Below are 22,241 nucleotides of genomic sequence, written 5' to 3' on the forward strand. Positions count from 1 at the left end.
TATAGATAGATATATAAACTGGCATATATATGTAACACACTAAAAAAGATTTTCACTTATTTCAGGATTTTTCAATTTGGTATCATTAAACAACCTTGAAAATAAGATTTTTTGTATAGCTGATTGAAGTCATTGCACAACAAAATAGAAGAAATATACCAAGAACTATACACTGATCAGTGATTGCTGGAGTGCTTATACATATCAATGCTGTACTTGGAGAGTCACTGTAAAGACAGACTTTGCTACCTGCCATCACAAAATCTCACGTCATGGAGATGAGAAGAGGGAGTCAGAGACTGGTACCAAAGGCAAAGCAAAAGAAAAAAACAAAACAAAAAACTAGAACAGGGAAAAGGTCTGGTTTAAATATTACAGTACTAGGGCAGTCTTAAAGTAGATTTTGGATAGACAAGAGATGTGTAAGAGGAGTGGGTGTAGTAATACAGAAAAGAAAAAAAAAGTGCTAATTACTAAATTTCTTCAAACATATGTCCAGCATGCCAATTTCAGCCACTTTTCTCTGAATTTTCTAGCACCCAAAATGAATGTTGATATTCTGGCCTCCACCACTTAATATTGTATCTCTCCCTAAATACTATGTGAACACATCTTCTTGGTTTTCTTCTTCATTTTCAACTCTTCTGTTAAGACATTTGTAGCAGATTTCTACCTCTTTCAGGTGAAAAACGTTCTGATAAAAAATAATAAATGCATTTGGGTAAATACTGACTTTGGGGTTTTATGAATATTAAGATTTACAATTCCTTATTGTCAGCTTTGACTTCAGATATGCATAGGATCTCTGTGCTTCTCAGAACAATTAACCTTCATTATTCACCACAGGGGACATTATTAATGCACATATTATTTAATTCTATAATTGTATTACTTTCATACACATACACTGGTTTAGCATGAAAATGCTTGTTCTGAAATCAGGAAAATATGTTGGTGGTATGCCAAAGTGGGATATTGATGCAGTACTGTATGCAGAAATTTGAATTAACATAATTGCTGGGATATAGCTACATTATTTCTGATGTGCTTTAAAGCTTTACATTTAGTTGCATCATCTGGTGCTTCAGCAAATGCTCTGAACTAATCAAGTGGCTGATGGATCTGTTTGTAAAAGGCTTGGATGGTCACTTTATACACAACAATAAACCCACTGTTGTACTTAATGAGGTCAGTGAAGCAACCATAAAAGAAATATATAATTCTGTAGCATGCGTCTGCAAGCATGGTATTTCCTAAGCTTTTTAAGTTTAATGAAGCAGCTACTCTACTGCTGAATATTCTTATTAAACAGTCTCAGCATGGATTTTAAAATGAAAACGTTGCTGATACCATGGTCTCCTTGGAGAGTCCGTGGCTCTTATTCTCTTAAAAACCCTGCATCTTTTATGTGTTAATGGTTTTTAAATCAGCCATTTGCTTCATTTTCATTGTAAATGAAGGCCAGTCTGATTTCCTCTGTAAGCTGTCTTATCAGCCTCCAGTTTGCTCTCTGGGGTATGTGTGGTCTGACATCGCTTAAGTAATCCTGTAAAACAAACACTTTGCAAGTATTTTCCTGTTTTAGATGTGTCTCTAAGAATGCAAGTCCCCATGTGAAAACTTGCATGTTTGTGGTACAGCAACCTCATTGCATCTTCACATGCTACAAAACCTTACTGCCGAAGAAAGATATCCACCCATTCGGGATACTTCTGAAAGTTAGCGCTGTCATTTGCTGAAATCCAATGAAATCAAATTACAAGATTTCCGCTGCTGTACTGGTATTACACAAGTAACAGTGGTGTCTGATGCAAAATGCTTTTTCTTGAGGGTTAAATGCAGGGCAGACAAATATGCCTGATTTCAACTTGTGAATATCACAGTATCGACTTGTGAATATCACTGTAACATTTACATGGGACTGTAGCCAAGTGTCTCAAGTCATGCTAGGAAGTCTTTCCCCCTTTTGCAGAGGGATTAATCCAGCCTGTATGTATGCCATTGTCGTGGTTTAAGCCCAGGCTGTAAATCAGAACCACGAAGTCCACTTCCCCCCCCACCTTTCTTCCCTCTGCTTCTGGAGGGACGGGGAGGAGAATCAAAAGAATGCAACTCCCACGGGTTGAGATAAGAACAGTTTAATAACTAAGGTATAACACAAACCACTACTGCTACCACCAATAATAATAATGATAAAGGAAATAACAAGAAAGAGAATACAACTGCTCACCGACCGGTACCTCACCCCCACCCTGCCATGATCCAGCCCTTCCAGGAACTCTCAATTCTACCTCCTGGGCATGACGTGCTGTGTTATGGAATACCTCTTTGGCTAGTTTGGGTCAGGTGTCCTGTCCTTGCTTCCTCCCAGCTTCTCCTCCTCCCTGGCAGAGCATGAGACTCTCAAAGCCCTTGGTCAGGGTAAACACTCTGACCCGCAACTGAAAACATCAGCTTTATCAGTATTATTCCCAAGGTCGAAAGTCGAAACACAGCACTGCACCAGTAGAAAAAATGACTGCTACTGCTAAACCAGGACAGTATCCACCCCTTATTCCATACCATTCACGTCATGCTCAGATCCCACATTTTCAATATACCATCACTCTCATTTCAGTGCACTGTTATCTTAGTGCACGGACCAATCCCTATAAAGCTGCTGAGTCCATTTGGTCCATGATGTTGGGCTCCATGTCTTGTAACAGTCTTTCAGAGAGGCCCATTGCAAAGTCCACCCCTCGATCATGAGTCCATCTCTGTGTTGCATCTCTGCCCTGATAGCCTGAAGTGTCATGGGCCCATCAGGCTCAAAATAATTCACCCTCCCCTGCAGCAGTCTCTGCAACTTGTTGCTGGGGACTCCACACAGCTGCCTTCCATCTTCGATGCTTCCAAAGCACTGGAGGGGCCCAGTGGATTAGATACTCGCCCATACTGGCCCACACACCGTGCCACTCATGACTGTCCAGCCTTGGGGAAAACCTCTCGATCCCCCTGTATTGTCTAAACCCAGACACGACCCAAACCTGACTCTGCTTAACTCTCGGGATCAGACAAAATGGTCGTGGGTAGAACACACTCTGTGTGTGTGCCAACATGGTGATCCCCATCACAATCAGCAGGCAGGTCCCAAGGGTACCCAAAGGCCATTCAAAACCTTCAAAACTCTCAAATGCTGCTGCTGTACTTGTCACTGGGGCTGGTGTAGCTGCTGTGCTTGAAGGCTTTCTCACCACCAGCTTCTCTTTTTCCGAGTCCAGATCTTCCTCCTCTGCCTTGCTGGGAAGTGCTGCGTGGTCTCCTGCATCCTCCTGCGGCTCAGACTCACGGGGCTCGGCAGACGGCTGCTGGGGAATGCTCTCGGCTGCCGCAGGGCTGGGCTCGGCTGTGGGGCTCGGCTCCTCCGCCGCCTCCTCCCGCTGCTCCGCGGCCGCCTCCTTCCCCTCCTCGGCAGCCGCCTCCTTCCTGGCCTCCGGCTCCGCTCCCGCCGCTGCTTGGTCCCCGGGGCCCCTCTCCCGGGCCGCTTCGGCCGCCGCCGGCTCCCGGGGCCGCTCCCCCTCGGCTCCCCGCAGCCTCACAAAGACGGAGGCGAAGACGAGGGCCAGGACAGTGAAGAGCAGCGGGACGGCCAGGTACAAGTCCACAGCCACGTCCCTCCCGCCCTGCTGCCGGAGCCCCCCCGTATCGCAAGCCATTACCATAAAGTACAGTGAAACAAGAACCTTAGCCCAAGGCCCACACTTGATAAACACTGACACAGCAAATGCCGGCTCTAAGTAAGCAACGACATACAGAAACTGTGACATCAAAAAGAACAACTTTGAGAGCCCATAAATCAGCATTGTGCCTCAGTCAGATCTGTTGTTATCTCAACCCTTCCTGCCCCACGTTGGGCGCCAAAAAGAACTGTCGTGGTTTAAGCCCAGGCTGTAAATCAGAACCACGAAGTCCACTTCCCCCCCCACCTTTCTTCCCTCTGCTTCTGGAGGGACGGGGAGGAGAATCAAAAGAATGCAACTCCCACGGGTTGAGATAAGAACAGTTTAATAACTAAGGTATAACACAAACCACTACTGCTACCACCAATAATAATAATGATAAAGGAAATAACAAGAAAGAGAATACAACTGCTCACCGACCGGTACCTCACCCCCACCCTGCCATGATCCAGCCCTTCCAGGAACTCTCAATTCTACCTCCTGGGCATGACGTGCTGTGGTATGGAATACCTCTTTGGCTAGTTTGGGTCAGGTGTCCTGTCCTTGCTTCCTCCCAGCTTCTCCTCCTCCCTGGCAGAGCATGAGACTCTCAAAGCCCTTGGTCAGGGTAAACACTCTGACCCGCAACTGAAAACATCAGCTTTATCAGTATTATTCCCAAGGTCGAAAGTCGAAACACAGCACTGCACCAGTAGAAAAAATGACTGCTACTGCTAAACCAGGACAGTATCCACCCCTTATTCCATACCATTCACGTCATGCTCAGATCCCACATTTTCAATATACCATCACTCTCATTTCAGTGCACTGTTATCTTAGTGCACGGACCAATCCCTATAAAGCTGCTGAGTCCATTTGGTCCATGATGTTGGGCTCCATGTCTTGTAACAGTCTTTCAGAGAGGCCCATTGCAAAGTCCACCCCTCGATCATGAGTCCATCTCTGTGTTGCATCTCTGCCCTGATAGCCTGAAGTGTCATGGGCCCATCAGGCTCAAAATAATTCACCCTCCCCTGCAGCAGTCTCTGCAACTTGTTGCTGGGGACTCCACACAGCTGCCTTCCATCTTCGATGCTTCCAAAGCACTGGAGGGGCCCAGTGGATTAGATACTCGCCCATACTGGCCCACACACCGTGCCACTCATGACTGTCCAGCCTTGGGGAAAACCTCTCGATCCCCCTGTATTGTCTAAACCCAGACACGACCCAAACCTGACTCTGCTTAACTCTCGGGATCAGACAAAATGGTCGTGGGTAGAACACACTCTGTGTGTGTGCCAACATGGTGATCCCCATCACAATCAGCAGGCAGGTCCCAAGGGTACCCAAAGGCCATTCAAAACCTTCAAAACTCTCAAATGCTGCTGCTGTACTTGTCACTGGGGCTGGTGTAGCTGCTGTGCTTGAAGGCTTTCTCACCACCAGCTTCTCTTTTTCCGAGTCCAGATCTTCCTCCTCTGCCTTGCTGGGAAGTGCTGCGTGGTCTCCTGCATCCTCCTGCGGCTCAGACTCACGGGGCTCGGCAGACGGCTGCTGGGGAATGCTCTCGGCTGCCGCAGGGCTGGGCTCGGCTGTGGGGCTCGGCTCCTCCGCCGCCTCCTCCCGCTGCTCCGCGGCCGCCTCCTTCCCCTCCTCGGCAGCCGCCTCCTTCCTGGCCTCCGGCTCCGCTCCCGCCGCTGCTTGGTCCCCGGGGCCCCTCTCCCGGGCCGCTTCGGCCGCCGCCGGCTCCCGGGGCCGCTCCCCCTCGGCTCCCCGCAGCCTCACAAAGACGGAGGCGAAGACGAGGGCCAGGACAGTGAAGAGCAGCGGGACGGCCAGGTACAAGTCCACAGCCACGTCCCTCCCGCCCTGCTGCCGGAGCCCCCCCGTATCGCAAGCCATTACCATAAAGTACAGTGAAACAAGAACCTTAGCCCAAGGCCCACACTTGATAAACACTGACACAGCAAATGCCGGCTCTAAGTAAGCAACGACATACAGAAACTGTGACATCAAAAAGAACAACTTTGAGAGCCCATAAATCAGCATTGTGCCTCAGTCAGATCTGTTGTTATCTCAACCCTTCCTGCCCCACGTTGGGCGCCAAAAAGAACTGTCGTGGTTTAAGCCCAGGCTGTAAATCAGAACCACGAAGTCCACTTCCCCCCCCACCTTTCTTCCCTCTGCTTCTGGAGGGACGGGGAGGAGAATCAAAAGAATGCAACTCCCACGGGTTGAGATAAGAACAGTTTAATAACTAAGGTATAACACAAACCACTACTGCTACCACCAATAATAATAATGATAAAGGAAATAACAAGAAAGAGAATACAACTGCTCACCGACCGGTACCTCACCCCCACCCTGCCATGATCCAGCCCTTCCAGGAACTCTCAATTCTACCTCCTGGGCATGACGTGCTGTGGTATGGAATACCTCTTTGGCTAGTTTGGGTCAGGTGTCCTGTCCTTGCTTCCTCCCAGCTTCTCCTCCTCCCTGGCAGAGCATGAGACTCTCAAAGTCCTTGGTCAGGGTAAACACTCTGACCCGCAACTGAAAACATCAGCTTTATCAGTATTATTCCCAAGGTCGAAAGTCGAAACACAGCACTGCACCAGTAGAAAAAATGACTGCTACTGCTAAACCAGGACAGCCATCAGTAACAAATGTGGAGAACAAGCTTACAGGCTGATGGGCCAGTGTTCTGCCTGTTGAGCCACACAGCCTCCTTTCACCAACAGGCCCCCCCACCAAGGAGCATCGCACAAAGGTATCAAGAATTTATGTTTCCAGGCTCTTTCAGGTTGTCAGCATAACCCTTGCTTTCCAATTACCACAGTTAAAAGCATCATACAAAACACACTCTAAGTGATGGAAGAAGAAGCGAAGAAGAGAGGAAAGACACAGGGAAGCTATGATTTCTACCTCACCCTATGTCATAAATTATTACTGCACACAGGCTGTCATTAACCAGGTCTATGTGACAAAAGCCCTATACGGGATTATTTGTCAGGTCTGTGCTCTGCATGAGTTGGTGATGGAAGGCACTTAGCAACAGTGAAGTGTTTTCTCAGGGGATTTGGAGCTCATTGGTCATTTTCTCCTGTGATAACATTGATGGACAGGGGCAGTCTTTAAGTTTAAAAGCACACAATGCGAAGATTGTATATTCCTTTGTAGTATTTGGAGAAGTAAGAGGCAAAGCGGTTCAGGCTATCCATTTATCACTCTTAACTTCAGGAGTCCGCAGAGAACAAAAAAAACCAGGAGCACAGAGCCCCGAGTTGCGGTTTTTCCACAACACGTAATGCTGTAAGCTTCCCTATGGCGATTTGGAGGGCTGGGCCAGGGAGGGGACATGTTATATCTCACACCTGGTATCGATCAGTGTGGCAGAGTTGCAGACAGGGAAGGACGTACTCCCTCCCTCTGCCTTATTGCCCTCTACTCTCTCTTTTGTAGATGGGGACCTGCTGCCCACCACCATGAGGACGAACCGCAGCAGATACCTGCCAGGAGTCCCACCGGAGCACCTGTACTCTTCAGCACCCACCAGCAAGACCAGAACCAGTGGCGGTGGCTGCCCAGAGCATGTCACGCCGGTGTCAACCAAGGATGGGCAGCTGCTCTCCTCTGTCATGCGGACCCTTGCCACACAGAGGTATGTGAGGGGTGCCACGAAACCCTTTCCTTCATGGGCTCACACAGGCACTTGACGGGGAGATGTGGTGATGTGCTTCAGGAGGGCTTACCATGGTACACTTGTAATTAAATCCTTATCCTAACTTTGTAATGATTATGCTACATATATAATTAAATCCTCACCATTATACTTGGCAAAGAATAAGGAAGCAAGTTGTCCAGGGATGCTGCTGCTCAAGTGTGCCAGCTGCAGTAATTTGCCCTGATAGATAGCTGGAGGCTCCATCAGGTGCTGGCTTGCATGGGATGCTGTGTTTAGCCTGTGTGATGCTGCCAGCAGTTCCACGGCAAGTTTCCTTCAACTTCCTAAGCCAGTGTGTTTAGCAGACAGACAAGCTTTTTCTAGCAGAGGTGCACATACAAGTGTTGCTTCTTCAGCCATTGCAAGTGATTGAGAGCAGCTCTCTCTGTCAATTTAGAATGGCAGATTTCAGTGGTGAAATACACACTGAAACTATACCCTTCAAAAGCCTGCTTTGGGTTGGCTTTGTTTTTATCAGAAGCAAGAAGGAGGATGCTTAAGGGTTTGGCCATATGCAGACTTGATACTTGGGTCAGAATTAAGTTCCGTTTCACTGGTAGGAGGCTGGAGAGACTGCATGGGTCTTGAAGTAGCCCTCGATTTTCACAAAACAGCAAATAATAATAATACAATTCAGTTCACTGCACTCATGCGAAGGGTGAAATTAGTAACTGCTGCTGCATGTGTGATGTGACACCTGAAAGGCTGTCTTTTCCCGGTGACTTGTAGCAACTCTTTTAAAACTTGTGCATTTTGCACAGCTCAGATGTGTGTGCAGAGTATCGAGCACAACTTCTTACTGTTTTACCAGGCAGGTTGAAATGAACAGACTGGCTTCTTTGGACTTTCCTGCAGTTATACCTGAGTGAGGTCTAGCTGGGGCATCCTGCAAAGAGCCAGAAGAGGGACAGAGGGAACAGCTCTGTGCCACCATACACTACCTGCTAATGAGGTTTTGTCAGTGCCAGTGATTAAACCTGCTTCTCTGAGGAGATCACCTTATCTGGTGTATGTGATAGAGAGGGTTGTTTCTAAGATCTCAGTCTCAGCCTTGGCAGTCAGGACTGAGTTGAAGCTTTAATGAAGTCCATGGTCCAGCAGCACCAGGTGCTTGCAGCCTGCTCCTGCTTTCCTCCTGATGCCCTAAGTCTGAGCACGCTGGGAAGCCATGTGCTGCCTTCCTTTCAGAAAATATTCCTCTGTAAAATTGAGAATCATCAGAGTCTTTATGTTTTCACTGTCAGGAGGAGCACCCATCTCCTTTGAACATTAGCATCCCACCACCAGGAAAGTGGGTGCTTTAGGGGAGGCAGTGCAGGAGAAATAGCGACAGACAGCCATGAGGGAGGGATGTGTTTGGCACAGTCCTCCTTTTCAGTGCTTCTTGAGCAGCTTGTGAGATGTTGTCCCAAAGAGAGGGAAACCTTCCCCAGGGACAAAAGCTTCCTGCCTGCACACACCTGCCCAAAGTTGTGGCCCTGCTTTCAGACCACTGCAGGGCAAGTTGTGCTGTTATTTCAAGTCCAGTAGTCCTTTGCTGGTGATTACTGAAAACAGCTTACCTTGTAGGTCAGGGGATCATTACTAGCATAAGAGATTGCTGCCCTGTAGCTCACAAGGGATGACACAGATCATCATTGGCATAAGAGGGGCTCAGCTGAGGCAGGTTTAAAAATTCTGTGATGTATTTAGAGGTTTCTTGAAGTGGCTGCACTGCTGCACTGTGAAGAGGTGGAAAATACAAAGATAGAGAAACCTTTGGTCATCTGTCTTTAATGTGCCACTCTGATGTTTTTCACTCTCCCTCTCTACTTTCCCCCCCACAACAGAAGAGATATTTTAAACAAGAATATCGAAGTGCCTGCAACCATCAGACAGCAGCTTGGTGTACCAACTGCAGAGCAAAGTTCGCAAGCTGCACATGTGTCCCAGTTGTTAATTTGTGACATGAAGAGAGAGAGGGTAGATCACAATAATTTTCCCTCCTCCTTCAGCAGCCCCTTTAATGACCAGCCGATATGCAGGATCTGCCATGAGGGCAGCAGCCAGGAAGACCTGCTTTCGCCTTGCAAATGTACAGGAACTTTGGGGACCATTCACCGCAGCTGCCTGGAGCGCTGGCTGACGTCTTCAAACACCAGCTACTGTGAACTCTGCCACTTCAGGTTTGCAGTGGAGCGCAAATACAGGCCATTGGTGGAGGTCAGTACATGGGGCATGTCCCCAAAACCTTATCTTTAATGTGCAAATCATGTTTGTTTTGATATAGGCATCACAAAGTCCTTTGGCCAAAGCCAAAGCAAGCTGTGAGTTTTGGGATTGGCATGATGAGGGCAAGAGATCAGGGAAAGGGCAGAAATAACAAAGCTCTTATTTTGAAGTAAATCAAATCAAGTGAGAAGAATGGGATCAATGGATTTGCTTCACTGTAAACTTGAGTGAAGGTGAGGGAAACAGTGTGCAGTCTGGTCTACCAGCCAGCTTGGTAGAGGATGGAAGAGAGGTAAGTAGTAATTTCTGTGGAATGTGAGACAAGCAGCAGTATTAAATATAGGTCAAGAATATATTTTCACTTTGCTTTTGAGGGAGCAGTAACAAACCAAGGAACCTTAGAAAGGTAGTTTCCATGTTAAGCCCACAAGAAGGAGTAGTTCTTAATCAGTGTCTGGCATGTTTAGCCATTTGTGATGCCATTTGTGGTAGCCATAGATGCTCTGTGGCTGCATAAAGTTTGCCAGGTTTGATGATCACTATCTTTACACTGTTAATGATCTTTTGCCTCTCCTATTTTAATTTGAAAAAAAAACAAAAAAACAAAAAAACAAAAAAAACCAAACAAAAAACCAAAACTGTAAAAATTGTGGCTTATATTGGAATTCAAAGTGAATTACAAATAATAACATTTTTCAGAAGTAATGAGAAGTATCTTTTTGTATCAGCTGGTGACACAAGCACTTAAATGCTATGTTTAGGTTCAGGATTGTGTGTCTTTCATGTGCATCCTCATTGCTCCTGTGAACTGTAGCAACCTGGTAGAAAGAGATATGGTATTAAAAGTAAGCTTTTATTCACAGATTTTTTTTATTGCTTTTATTCACAAATGAGGTAATCCAGGATAAAACTGACTGCTGGTTAGTGGGTCAGAGACCCATGCAGAAAGGCGGTGAGCAATTCTCACTGAGGATTACCAAAACTGCTTATGCTGGGTTAAGGAATGTGTATTTTGTTTTTCTGACACAGTGTTTAGCACAAAAGCTGTAGTCTAACCAGAGCAAGCCTAGGCCAGCTGTGTTTGATTGCTTGTTGTTTGGTGCTTCTAGCAGGATTCCAGACTCCTTCGGGAAGCTGGTCCTGGTTTCAGAAATGATGCTGTTTGTTGAGGATACTCATGCGGGTAGGGACTAAGCAGCAAAATCTTTGTGACTGATTCTTTATCACAGTTTGATTTTAGAGTCCAGCTTCTCCAACCTGTTCCCTTGCAATAGCTGCTCATAGGCTTGCTTTACAGAGATGGGACATGATATTGTTCAGAGATAATGATCACTGAAGAACTTGAAAGCAAAGCTAACCCTGCTGAGGTTGGGCGAGTCTGGTTTCTTGATCATTCCCTGACAAGGTGATGCTTATTTTTGACGAAAGAAGTATTAAATAGTAGCAACAACAATAATAACAATAATAATGATAAAGCTGTCTTTTTTTCTCAGCTGGACTAATAAGAACCAGGTTCAAGAACATTTCTGAAACATAGTACACATTGTTAATTGTTGTTTTTCTCTTTATTATCTAATCTTTTCCTCCTTCTCAGCTACTATACCCACAATATTTTAGTACAGCTATTATAGGCAGTTGCACAAAAAGTCATAAAAGAAAAAGCAGGTTACTCTTGTAAGTCCGTTGTGATCTTACACAAGTATGTTTTCAGTTTAGAAGGGAATTGAGGCTGTACTTTTGAAGTTGAGAGCAGCAGAGACAAAGAGTAACTAAGATGACTTGTACACAAGGGGACAAATTAAGCAGAAGGACACGAATAAAAGTTTTTTATTTCTGTTAGTATAATTTAAGCTTGCCCTAAAATTTGTATTTGTAATAGACAGTGCTTTGAAATAAAAAGAACCTCCTTCAAATAACAGCAAATCTAAAATTTCCCAAAGAATGACAAAAGCAGATGCAAGTTTCCAGATTCCCACATCCTAAAAAGCACTAAAGCACTAAGCTTTTCGTGTCCTAAAAGCACTGTCTTATCTGTCTCCCTGCATTACTTAGAGCATTAGGGCATGGAGGGAAGTTTATCATCAGTTATGGTAGGACAGTCTTTCACATGAACCTGCTGTGATGTTTGGTCGAATGACAAGCCAGAGCAGCCACCTGCTTTTAACTCCAACATGTGTGTGTATGTGTGTGGAGTCAGAGTTCTGTTCATTTAGTGAGAGAATTAGTTCTCCAAAGATTCCTCTGAACTAGATAATAGAAGTGGTAAGTGGTCCTTTCAGTGGAGGTGATGAGTCTACCACTGCATTTTAGGAGGTCAAGAGGGACTATTGTACTGATAAAGTCATTTGTAAAGCATTGTCTATAGAAGCTTATCCAGTAACTCCTCAGAAGGCCCTATCTCATGCACAGAATACATCCCATCCATTGGTGAGTGACAGGTAGTATAAAAATGCTTGAAGCAATCAATCATCTTGTCCATCTTTTCTCCTAGAGGTTTTCCATCAGGAAAAGAAATTATATTTCTGACTATTTAAAGACATATTATTCACTTTCTTAAAGAAAAACAAAAAAAAAAAAAAAAAAAAAGAAAAAAAGAAAATAGAACACAGTATTATGTTTTCTCCTCATCCCTTCTTTGCATTGGTGTAAAGGAAATCTCAATGGAAAATCAAATAGAGCTACTTCACTTGCTTTATCTAGAAATGTCACATCTGACTTAATTCCTGCTGGTAGCACCCAGGAGAGGCTGCAGCAGTAGCAGGCTTGAAATGAAGTAAGTAAATGAAATGAAGCAGTAAGTGGCTCGGCTGGTTGTCCAGCCATATTCCTTCCTCCCCTGTGTACATTATGATGGAAGCAGCAAAGGATTTCGTGCTGTACTTCGTGATTTGATTAGAACAGGCTAGTGAACCCATCGCATTTCACCTGCACTCCTCCTCTTCTACCATGTTGCTACCTTTCCATTAGTTCATGAGGAAATTAAAGCAATAAAAATCTGCTGCAAGATGGCTTTTTGCCTTCTTTTCAGGCATCACCTGTGTTCACACTAAGAATGTGGGCCCATGCACTAGAACAGGAGATCTTTAGGTCAGACAGGCATATCTACAGCTAAAAAAACGCTGTGTCAGATGATCCTTGAGGTCCCTTCCAACCCGGTATTTGGTGATTCCAGGAACTATGTCCTGCCTCCTGCGTACATCATGCAAAGGATACAAAAGTGCAAGGAGTTCACCTTTGCTTTCTCTTCCCAACTTATCTTATGCACAGCAGTCTGGTCTTTCCCTGGATTTCTTTTTTGAAAAGAAGCAAAGGAAAATAGCGTTCATTTTGACCTTGATTTTCTCGTTTATCCTTCATGTTTTTTCTCCATCATAAGCTTCTCTCTGGTCAACTGAGTTTCAAACTATGTTCTTCTCAAGGGAGACATTCCTTTATCTGTGCCACAGGACATGTCTCTCTTGTCTGGGGGAGAAACGTCTCCTAAGAAAAGTTCGATCTGCTAACTGATGTCCCAGACCCAACCAGAGAGGCAGGAAATGGTAGTGCAGTCTGTCAGGCAGATTGATCCTCTCAACATTGCAGTTGTGAAGTTTCAGGTATTCTTTGTCCACTTTTTTTTTAACTCAGATTATTTTCCCCAGAAGAATTGTGTTTCATGAATCAGGCATTTATGGTGATTAACCTCTCCTTCAGCATTCAATGGAAAGTGATTTGTTCATTACTATCCACCACTTACAACTTTTGCCGCCTGCTACATTGAGTGAGAGAGCTCTGTGACTTGTCCTGCCTCAAGTTGAAGAAGCACACACCAGAGAACACACACATTTCACCTCCTGTACAGGTATTTGTCAAAGGCTGGTCAGCCAAAATGAGTGGTCTCCTTTACAGTTCCTTATCTCCATACTGTTGGCCTACATGCGTCAAATGTGCCCTGTGTGATTTTACAGTTATTGGTAAGGACTGCTTTCTGTTGAGCCTTCATAGGCATTTGTAAATAGATGCCCAATGCACTGCAGGTAGGTACAGTGCCCTGCCTGGCTTTCAGCACTTATGCTGCCTTGCTTATGGACTGAGCTAACCAGGAAATCCCTGCTTCTGGTGGGATTTCTGCTGTGAGGCTGGGCTCAGGCTCCTCAGTTCTCCACTGGGACCTAGAACTTGTTATTTCTGAGTCTCTTGTAAACTTATTTATAACAATTGCACTAGAGAGAACGTGATATATTATAAAGGAGCAAGAGATGGATTGTGATAATTTTCATACTGAAGATCAATGAGTCCTTCTGTTTATCTCCTTTCTGGAGGGCACCTGGCAAGCCCTTGCACAGAAAATGGAGACCACCAACATCAATCAGACATAATCTACTGGAGCATAAGCTCTCTGTATCATCTTTGGAGCTGCCATTTAGAGTCACATTTTTGCAGACAACGTGTTGCTATTGAAGTACTTGGCAGGCATGAACAGAGCAATCCTAACCATTTCACTTGATTTCAGGGCTCCTCCCTCAGGTAAAGGCATTGTTTAGAGACATCCACAGCCCTGTTGTCAGTTAAAGCTATTTGCCAGTAATCCAAAGGATGTTGTCCATTTACACATTACCAGTACATGCACATTCCCCGGTGTCCCAAGCCTTGTGATACTACAAAATTCAATTCAGGAAGTACAGACAAAGTCTGAACCCACCTCTTCTACCATATGCTAAATGCACAGCACCCCTGTACAGTCTATTGGAAGGTGTGCGGGACTTGTGCATGGGCACACGGATTTCTCATTATGAGCGTACCTAGGGATGACACACCTCAAGGAAAAGAGCAGCTTCTGCTGAGTAGCCCTGCTTCTCTCTCCCATGTCTTGGTGACCACACTGCCAGTGAGAGCCTGGCTGCATTTGACACAGAGGAGCCAAGCTGAAGCAGGAGAAATTCTAGACACCGGAGGAGAGAAACGTCTATAATATGGTGTTTGGTATGTGTGGAGATATCTTTCTCATGACAAACATGGGAGGATCTCAAAACAAACTGCAGCAGTTTCCGTTAGTCACTTTTATAGACCTTCCACTTGTATATAAGCTGCTTTTTTGATGCAGCCAATCCACAGGAAGAAATGCACTATAGAAATCTGTGACATTATTCACATAGACGCTTTTGCTATGTTTCAGCGTGAAGATTAGGCAAGCCTTATATGAGTATTATATATCATCTTCATTTCAACTTCCATATCGCATCTATGTTGCTTGCACTTGGCTTAGTACAGAAACAGACACAAAACATGGCAGAGAAAATGTACTTATGTGCAATAAAATACTTAGAAAACAACCAGCTACAACATAAATATGTATAAGAACATTATGTGGCCATATAAGTCAGTATTGTATTGCTTGTAGGCTATTTACTTGTTTTAAACCAACCAGGATTTGCTATTTATTGGTTCTTTTTTTTTTTTTCAAACAAACAAAAAGAAAGTACTTAATTAACAATATAAAACTCAGAAGCAAAACAGCATGACTAGGGGAAAAACAAAGCCAAGATAATCATCACAATATTGGGCAGATACTAAATTCCATTTTTCCCAATCTGTTGCTGGCTGTAGAGCTCATGCTGATAAAGAAAAATAAATTTGAAACCCCCTAAAACCTACATCTATGCATGAAGTAGCTAAGATGAGCTTACATTAGAATTTAAAACTTCTAGAAGTCTTATACTGAAATACTAATTTATTTTTTGTGCAAGACTTTGAATCATCTGGTTTTATCTGTTGGGATTCTTTCTACTGATTTTTCCTCTCCACTGCTCAGTGAAGCAAGTCATCAGCATTAAATTACTGTAATGAAGAGACACCAGATGTGCTGCACAAAGTTTGTAGAACGATCTCTTGATCGCTCTTAAAGCCAGAAGGAAAATGGTGACTCAGCATAGTCACCAACTAGGAAAACTTTCTTGAATCCAAGTTTGGAGGAACTGCAACTGTCAGTACAGCACATTGGAGCTGGGAGCAAATACATTAAATACGCGCATCCTTCCTCCCTTCCTGACCCGAAGGGCAAAATATGAAGGGCAAGGTGATGCAGAAGCTTTTGTACCTAGTTGTTTTCAGCTGCAAACCACCCCCTTGAGGCCCGAGTCACACAGGGAGAATTTGAAGCAGCCGTGTAGTTTTCCAGTAGAAGTATGTCTGAGTTAAAAGAAGTATAACAAAAATAAACTCCCTAACACATAAAGTTTTAAAAACATAACCTCTTCAAGACACTTTTTACACCTTGAATACCATACTCTACTCATACCTAATAGGGAAAAATCCAGGGACCAGAACAAGCTGTTCTCTGTCATTTACAGAGAAATCAAATAGTTGGTTTATGTTCTTTACAGAAAAGTTTTGCTAAAGTGCTTGACTTTTTCCAAGCACAAATCTTTCTCACAATACTGACAGCAAGAATGGAAACAAGACCAAACCACCCCTTGAAAAAATAAAAAAAATGACAAAAAAAAAAAAAAAAAAAAAAAGGCAAAAATTACTTGCCAGTGGACAGGTTGTGCCTTCACACCATCACCCCTCACATCTGTAACTGATCTGTTCTAAATGTAAAGGTCTAGCAATCAAGGGCAAAAAATGTTGAGGAGAGTTTTCAGGAGAAAGTAAGTGAGCAGAGAGGAAACAGCTGCTTTGGAAGAGGCCAAATGCTGTTCTGTAAGGACTAGCAAGATGAGACAAGATGCTGTGGGTTTCATGACTTTTCTTTGGACATCATAATTCTGTAATACAGTTCTGAACTGCCAGGTTATTATCTCTGTCCTGCTGGTAGCATTTCCTACCATCAATAGGAGCCAAAGTTTGCTTTTTCTAGGAAAAAGCAAGTGCTAAGATGAAAAGTTCTATTGTATCTGACCTTTTATATTCATTATCTATCATGTCTTTAGTTTCCATATACTTAGGCTTATAGATAAGGACATTTGCAGTGCGTAGAAATATGTGTTGCCAACAGCCAATCTGCTCTGCTTTTGATTTAAAATGCAAAATATGATTTTGCTGATTTTCTTGAATGCATACATTTGTCTGCCTAATTGGGAATACATTCATCCAAAATAGAATGGGAAGTATGAAAAACTTACAGGTGAAAGAGAATACTATTTCTGCCACATTTTCACAAAATCTTTTTTCTTGACACATCTTGAAATCTTTTACCTAATACAAGAATCACCTGAAATACAAACTAAAATGGATAGTAGGAAAACAGAATAGCAGTAAGCCAGACTAATATTAAACAGTATAATACTGTTTCATTTGACCTACAAGAAATTTCATAGGTTTTTATTGTGCAACTTAGCAAACTGTTGGTTTAGTGGTGGGGTTTTTTTTGTCACTATCAGAGAATCAGTAATCCTGTTTTTAGACATCAAAGTTGTATAACCCAGAAACTGGATTATACAGTTTCTGTACCAGCCACTGTGCCTGCCACTGTATTATTGCTACTTGGTGGAGCGTTGTATATCAAAATCTTGTTTTTCAGCTGGCAGACTACCCAGGATCTAGATTACAAATTCAGTTATGGTGTGATAGCAACAGCCAACAGCACCATCCTTACACTTAGCTACCACTTAGGGTTGATTCCTATCTGCACTGTGGTTTATTCTTTTTACAAAACAAACAAAAAGTAAAAGTGTATTATACACCACCACCCTTACAGTAAATAAGATATTCTTTCCACTTACTAAAAGATGCAAATGAAATTAATTTGCTATTTCAGAAAGTAGCTTCAGCTCATTCAGACATCCACAATTAAAATATTCCCTTCCTGGAACTTAAATTAAAATGAGGGCTAAACTTAAATAAGAGCAGACTGAGTTACAAAGATGTTGTGACATTAGCATAATAAAATTAAAGATCAAATTGTTTAGTTTCTAGCTGTAAAACAGGCAGGACCCTCTTCAGGACCAAAGGAACATGTCTGCCAGCTGTCACCATGGCCTTTCTAAAAGCACCCACTGAAGACAATAATACTGTGCCAGTAACTGAATGGTTGACCTAAGTAGGAAACCCCAAAACTGAAATACACATATCATTCTCAATTGAAAAGTAACTGTCAAATATTTGTTTTCCTTGGCAAAACATTAACTTAGAAAAATTTCAAGTCACACCAAATGTTTCATTGCACTCAATACAAACATACATACCATTCTGGTCTGGAAGACTTTGTTTTGAGTTACAGGTAGTTAAGCTTCATTTCAGAAAATTCCACTGAAAAAGGTTAAAAGAAAGTTTTCAAGTTAAGAAGTATTTGAACAAAAATATTCAGATGGTTGATTGGGGTTTTTTGGGGAGGGTTTTTGGCCAATAAATGGTCTGCCTGGTCTTGAAAAAAGGTCCTTCATTCGGGTGAAACACACTAAAAAACCCAGGCAACACCAGTCATTTCTTTGCTTAAAACCCAAAGCAAGATGCTGCTATTGGTCGTTGCTGGCATGAAACCAGAGATGACAATTTCTAGCAGTTTTGCTTGTGTACAGACAGTTTTTGCCAAGATTCACTGCAGAGCCATCACTGTGAAAAGAACAAAATGAACTGATATGTTTGATGTGTAATAAGCTATTTTTAGTTCAAAGGGAAACGTATTTAGGGAAGACAATTCTTTCCTGTCTTTCGCCTCTCCCCCCAGCTTCATTTGTGATAACTATTTAAATACCTTTAACTAAAAAGCAGCGTGATAGATTTTCTTCATTCTGCAGAATCTTCTTTGCTGCTGATATAACCCCAGTAACATTTATGTAAAATCAATTTTCCAAGAAAAACGTAGTGAACTAAAAAGGGCTTCCCAGTAGGAACAGGTTGTAGCCTTAGGATCTAATCTGAAAAACACTATGCACATACTTAGCATTTGTGTAGTTAGACCTATGAAGGTGAGTGCTTCCAGGATTTGGCCTTTGGCAATGGTGAAGCAGCTCATACTTGTGGAGGTATTTTAACAGCAGTTTTCTGCTGGCAGCTCAGGTCAGTTAGGTTAGATAAATTCGAGTCTGAGCTTCTCCAGGGTGTTCTGGTCCTTAGTTGCTGCTTGTTGTGATGATTTCCTTCTCCAAATGTCAGGCTTTACTTTGCTGGCATGTCATGTGGATGCCTCAGCCTGTCTATCCCTTGAGATGAGCAGTTCTTCAGTCTCCAGTTACGTTTGCTTAGGCAGAATAAATCATAAATTTATTTTAATAATAAACCAGTTAAATAATAAATGAATAAACCAGTTAAAAGGAAACTGAGCCCATTCGCTCATCGCAGGAGTATGAAGTTTCAGATTAGTTGACAATGTCAAACAAACATCTCTGTATGTTTGTACGGGAGGGGATTTTAGACAGTTATAGAACTGGTTTCATGTGCAGTGTAAAATATAAGGTAAAATTCTGGAAGCCAGTAGTAGGCTCACAGACCAAAAGTCTCCTTAGGACTGTTATGAACTCACATTAAATTCCTGAGCACCAGGGTTTGCATTCAGTTGAAGGAAGTGTGGAGACCCTCTGATGAAGATCAAGAGCTCAGTCTAATCCTTCTAAAGCAGATAATAATTCAAATTCAGCTCTGCTTTGTGAAGTAGAATTATAGAACCATAGAATCAACTAGGTTGGAAAAGACCTTTGAGGTCAAAAAGCCCAACCATTTCCCCAGGCCTGCCACATCCACCACTGTACTATGTCACTAAGGGCCCCATCTACATGGTTTTTGAACACTTCCAGGGATGGTGGTTCCACCACTTCTCTGGGCAGCCTGCTCCAATGCCTGAGCACCCTCTTCTGTGAAGAAATTTTTCCTAACATCCAATCTAAACCTCCCCTGGTGCAGCTTGGGGCTGTTTCCTCTTGTCCTATCACTTGTTATTTGTGAGAAGAGACCAACTCCCACCTCACTACAGCCTCCTTTCAGGTAGTTGTAGAGAGCAATAAGGTCTCCCCAAGTCTTTTCTTCTCCAGAGTTGGATTATATGAAGGCTGGGAAATTTTTTCTGATTCTTAATCTAGATGTATTTATGGCCTGCTGTTACCCTTCTGTTAAGCCAACATTGTGCATTCAGGAGAACGCACAACATTGTGTTTGGCCTCACAGTGTTGGCTGTTCTTACGCCAACAGTGTGTTTGGGAGACTTGTTTTTCATCCAGTCCATGAGACCCATGGTGTCTAAAGCTTGAGAAGGAAACTTAACTCCCATTCCTGTTTACCATTTTTGACATCAGCATTTCTGCTCCCTCTGCCCTGGTCTCTGAATAAGAGCGGTGTTGTCCTTGTCCCATGATCTTCAGAAACAAGATGTTGCTGTTCCCAAAGCTGAACTGTCCCCACAAATGAAATTCTGTGTTGTGTCTCTCTGATAAAGGATTCCTGCTTTATAGAGTTTATGAACTCAAGTAGCACCTCTCCTTTACTGATGTCCCCCTTCAGTTCTCCCTTCTTTTGCCCAGCCCCAAGATGCATTTAAAGTGTGACTTTGCTGCAATAAGTTAGACTTTTTAAGTCACCTCTAGTGGTGTGGGCTGTTTTCCTGACACCCCTTCTGTTTTCCAGTTGAAGCAATCCTGTCTGAGTGCAGATCACCAGTATGTCTCAACAAAGCTTTTGCCACTGCCTGCAAGCCTAGGCACACATCCGCTGGGTAAAGAGATACATGGCTGAAGGTGCTGTCCTGCCCCGACTGGTTGCTGTGGCTGCCCTTTTGCAGAGTGCCCAGTCTGGGTTATTTCAGCAGCGCCTGCCCTGTTTAGCAGAACGTGGCTGAGCACAGACCTCTTGTGCTGGAGCAGTGCGTGTGGACCATGCAACCATCTCAGCACCCACTGCCAAAGTGATGGCATGGACAGTGAGGGGAGCAGACAAGGGTTTGGAAGGTGTTTGCATATGAGCAGACCCCATTTGCTATGTGTCACTGTGAAGAATGAGGTAGGACCCCATGTTTCTTCAAGGGGATGGATTCTCCAGGGTTTCTTCGCTTGTATCAGTCATGATGGTGGGTTGTGTGTCAGGTGCTGCTCTTACCTATTGTTGAATTTGTGCTTGCTGCTATTACCAATGTCAGTTCATGTTGTATTACTCTGGGTCTCCACCTGCGTATCAGGAACTGGAATCACTGTTCACTTTAAGATTGCACTCAACAAAATAGTGCTTTGCCAGGCAAGCCAGCATTTTACTTCAAACATAACCCTTCTTATGATTTTTTTTTTTCCTAAAAAATGGAAATTATTACTGTAAGAGTAATTTATTGCAGAAATAATTGAGTGCATAGATACGTTTTAAAATAACAGATTTCAGAATGTCATATGATATGACACTATGGCCTTACATCTCGTTCTTTGTCCTCCTGTACTGCCACACTAATTAATCAGCTCAACCCTTTGTTGAGACTGTTGTATGGGTTTCAGTTTCAGGAAAGGATTTGCTGACTTGCCTTTTTAGCTACAAAGTAACTTCACAGTGCACATTTCCAAAAGAAAAGACTGAAACCTAGAACCGAAACAGAAGTACTTCAAGAGATAAATATGTGCTGCGATTGAAATCCATACAGCCACTCAAATTACCTACTCATTGCTTTTGACTTCAACTTCAGAACTAGCTTTTAAGGTTAGACTGTAGAATTGCAGGAGAGGAGTTATTATTGTATAATACTACTCTTGTCTGTCCCAGCCTCATCTAATATTTGAATTGTTTCTATTTGATTCTTTGTTCATATGGGTCAGACAAGACATAAGGAGTGCAGGCAGCCTGTAAGCAGCCTCACACCATTTTTTGCCTGCCCAAAATGTCAATCAAGTTAGGTGGCACACCGTAAAATGCTGTCTTAATTCAAGTGCATTGTCTTGCATATCATGAAAGTCACAGGGCAGGGATAACAACACATGCCTTCATGTGTGTGCTTCTTCATATGCATATATTCTTGCTGATCTGCCTTCTCACTCTGATCAATAAAAAGTATTTCATGTACTAGCTGAGCTGCATGGAGGCCGAAAGGATCAAAACAGGCTGTGATTTGAGGATGCAGCCTGTACTGAATGGACTCTGAAAGGTTTCATTGTGTTCTTCACTGCCCAGTTACAGGGGGGGCAGTCGCCATAGCACCAAGATGTTGGCATTTTAAGGTCTTCACTAAGAAAGTGGTGAACACCTGCAATTCCCATTGAGATCAATAGTGCAGCTGCTCAGAAATTCTCTTGTGGGTCACAGTTTATAAACAAATGCTTTTCAAAAAACCTCTTCATAGTCACCTTTAAAAGCAGAATCTCCACCACCGGATGCTTTCAGTTCTTCTCATTTTCTTGGCAATTTCGGATTACAGGGGCTCATGGCAATTGCAAAGGTGAGGGTTGAAATCAGTTCTGTCTAGCAGCAACAGAATAAAACCTGGAACTGTTATGGACACATTCCTTGGGAGTATTTTTAAGTAAATGAAATAAAAGCTCCGAGGAAAGTGGTGTGAGCATCTCACACATGACTATAGCTTTCTCTGTGAAGTAGTTCAGACCTAAACATATGTCTCCTCATTTTGCCCAAGCTCCACCTGCAGCCTCTTCCTGTTCCCTCCTCCACACTGTGGTGGGTAGGTGAGCGAGTGGCTGTGTGGTGCTTAGCTGCAGGCTGGGGTGAAC

At 43.4% G+C, this 22,241-nt stretch overlaps 1 protein-coding gene across 1 annotated transcript in view; it reads left to right on the forward strand.

The window, feature by feature from the left end:
* Positions 1-22,241, forward strand: part of MARCHF3 (membrane associated ring-CH-type finger 3) — a gene marked incomplete at both ends in the record, with an annotated part of 79,616 nt that overhangs the window by 49,474 nt on the left and 7,901 nt on the right. Inside the window, 2 exons of the mRNA XM_080638320.1 lie at positions 7,161-7,359; positions 9,417-9,624. Coding sequence (XP_080494446.1) covers positions 7,161-7,359; positions 9,417-9,624 — 407 coding nt within the window. The remainder of the gene's footprint in view (positions 1-7,160; positions 7,360-9,416; positions 9,625-22,241) is intronic.

Source organism: Psittacula echo (assembly GCF_963264785.1).
Source record: "Psittacula echo genome assembly, chromosome: Z".
NCBI classification, from domain to species: Eukaryota; Metazoa; Chordata; class Aves; order Psittaciformes; family Psittacidae; genus Psittacula; species Psittacula echo.